This window comes from Camelina sativa, chromosome 3, assembly GCF_000633955.1.
Source record: "Camelina sativa cultivar DH55 chromosome 3, Cs, whole genome shotgun sequence".
NCBI classification, from domain to species: Eukaryota; Viridiplantae; Streptophyta; class Magnoliopsida; order Brassicales; family Brassicaceae; genus Camelina; species Camelina sativa.
The window spans coordinates 5,363,557-5,365,046 of NC_025687.1; the positions used below are offsets into that span (position 1 = coordinate 5,363,557).

Consider the following 1,490-nt stretch of genomic DNA (forward strand, 5'->3'; position numbering starts at 1 on the left):
GAGCCAGAGCTAGGGCTTGGGGTTGGTTTAGGTTTAGGGGTTGGCTTTGGCTTTGGAGAGGGGCAACCTCCACCGCACGGAGTGCAGCTACCGCAGGCGGAGATTGTTGTGAAAAGGAGGAGATTGAGAGCCAAGAAAAGGGCTATGGAGCTTGTGGTTCTTGAAGCCATTCTTTGTTTAGGAGATACTGTTCACTAGCTAGCTATGTTGTGAGTGAATTGGGTGTGAGAAAGTGAAAGGAATTGAGACAGGTTTTATAGTGGTTTTAAGGAAAGCCCAAGAGCGTCCGTAAGATATTATTGGAAGTTTTTTATAATAAAATTATGAATGATTGACTACCATTATCATTATTTTATTGATTACAGTTAATAAAAAGATTATATGATTATAATGTACACGGAAGTTTAAATATTGTCCATAAGTATCTGAATATACGAAATTATAATTGTGATGTCAATCTTTTTTTTGGTATACGATCTGAAATTTTTGTATGGATGTATTAATTGATTTGTAGTTTCTTTTAGTTTTGGGATTTAATACGTTGTCGTTGTAATCGATGCGAAATATGATCGATCCTCAACTGGATGTTTATCGTTCTGTTACGAATTGTGACTGATTTATTCTTTGTCTGATTTTCATGTCACATTTCTAAGTTTACATAAAATACGTTTTGAGGCTTTCTAATTTGAAAAGAAAGATTTTATGTGAATGTTGTTCTTCAATATACATTAAAGTACACAAAATTATGTAGACTTTCTAATTTTTTTCTTTTTCAAATACGTCTTTCGTATAATGATATATTATAATGCATGGTAGCCATAGTAACCATGTGATAGTGAGTGACAATGCTGGTTCGCTTGTACCCTTCATAAACAAATGTAAAACAAGATAAGATGGATCATGATAGTACAACGAAGCGTCTCACTGCACACACATATACCTAGACATCTTGATATCTACTTACATTGATCTAGCTGTCGTTGCATAATTCAAAATTTGTATATAGTAATATTACATTCCATGACTTTTACACGCATGATTTACCACATACCCAAGATGAGTGACTATTTACACATCAAAAGAATCAGAATAAAAACAACAAGAAATGAGTTAAGATGCTTGATGTGTGATATGAAGGATCAAAATTAGTTTTTTAAATTACTAACGATGAGTTTAAATACAAAAGATTATGAATAATATGGCAAATCAGGTATTATTTATTTATTTATTTTAATTCATAATTTTTTCGTCTAGTTTTGCATCCGTGATCGTTTATCTTTTAATCATAGTGACTTGTCTTTACCAAAATATATGTATTTCTTACTATGATAGCATGATCGGCTTTAAACCATACCAAATGAAAGCTAACTGAATTTCTAAATTTTTGGACAAATATTTTAGCTTCATTCAAGGATGTAAAATTACTTTTACTATACAAACTTCATATCACTACAACAAATATGTACATTGATAGCAGACGGATATAGCTC

General features: G+C 31.9%; 1 protein-coding gene across 1 annotated transcript in view; it reads right to left on the bottom strand.

The window, feature by feature from the left end:
- Positions 1-256, bottom strand: part of LOC104770946 (14 kDa proline-rich protein DC2.15-like) — a gene marked incomplete in the record, with an annotated part of 1,678 nt that extends 1,422 nt beyond the window's left edge. The window contains 1 exon segment of the mRNA XM_010495423.2: positions 1-256. Coding sequence (XP_010493725.1) covers positions 1-170 — 170 coding nt within the window.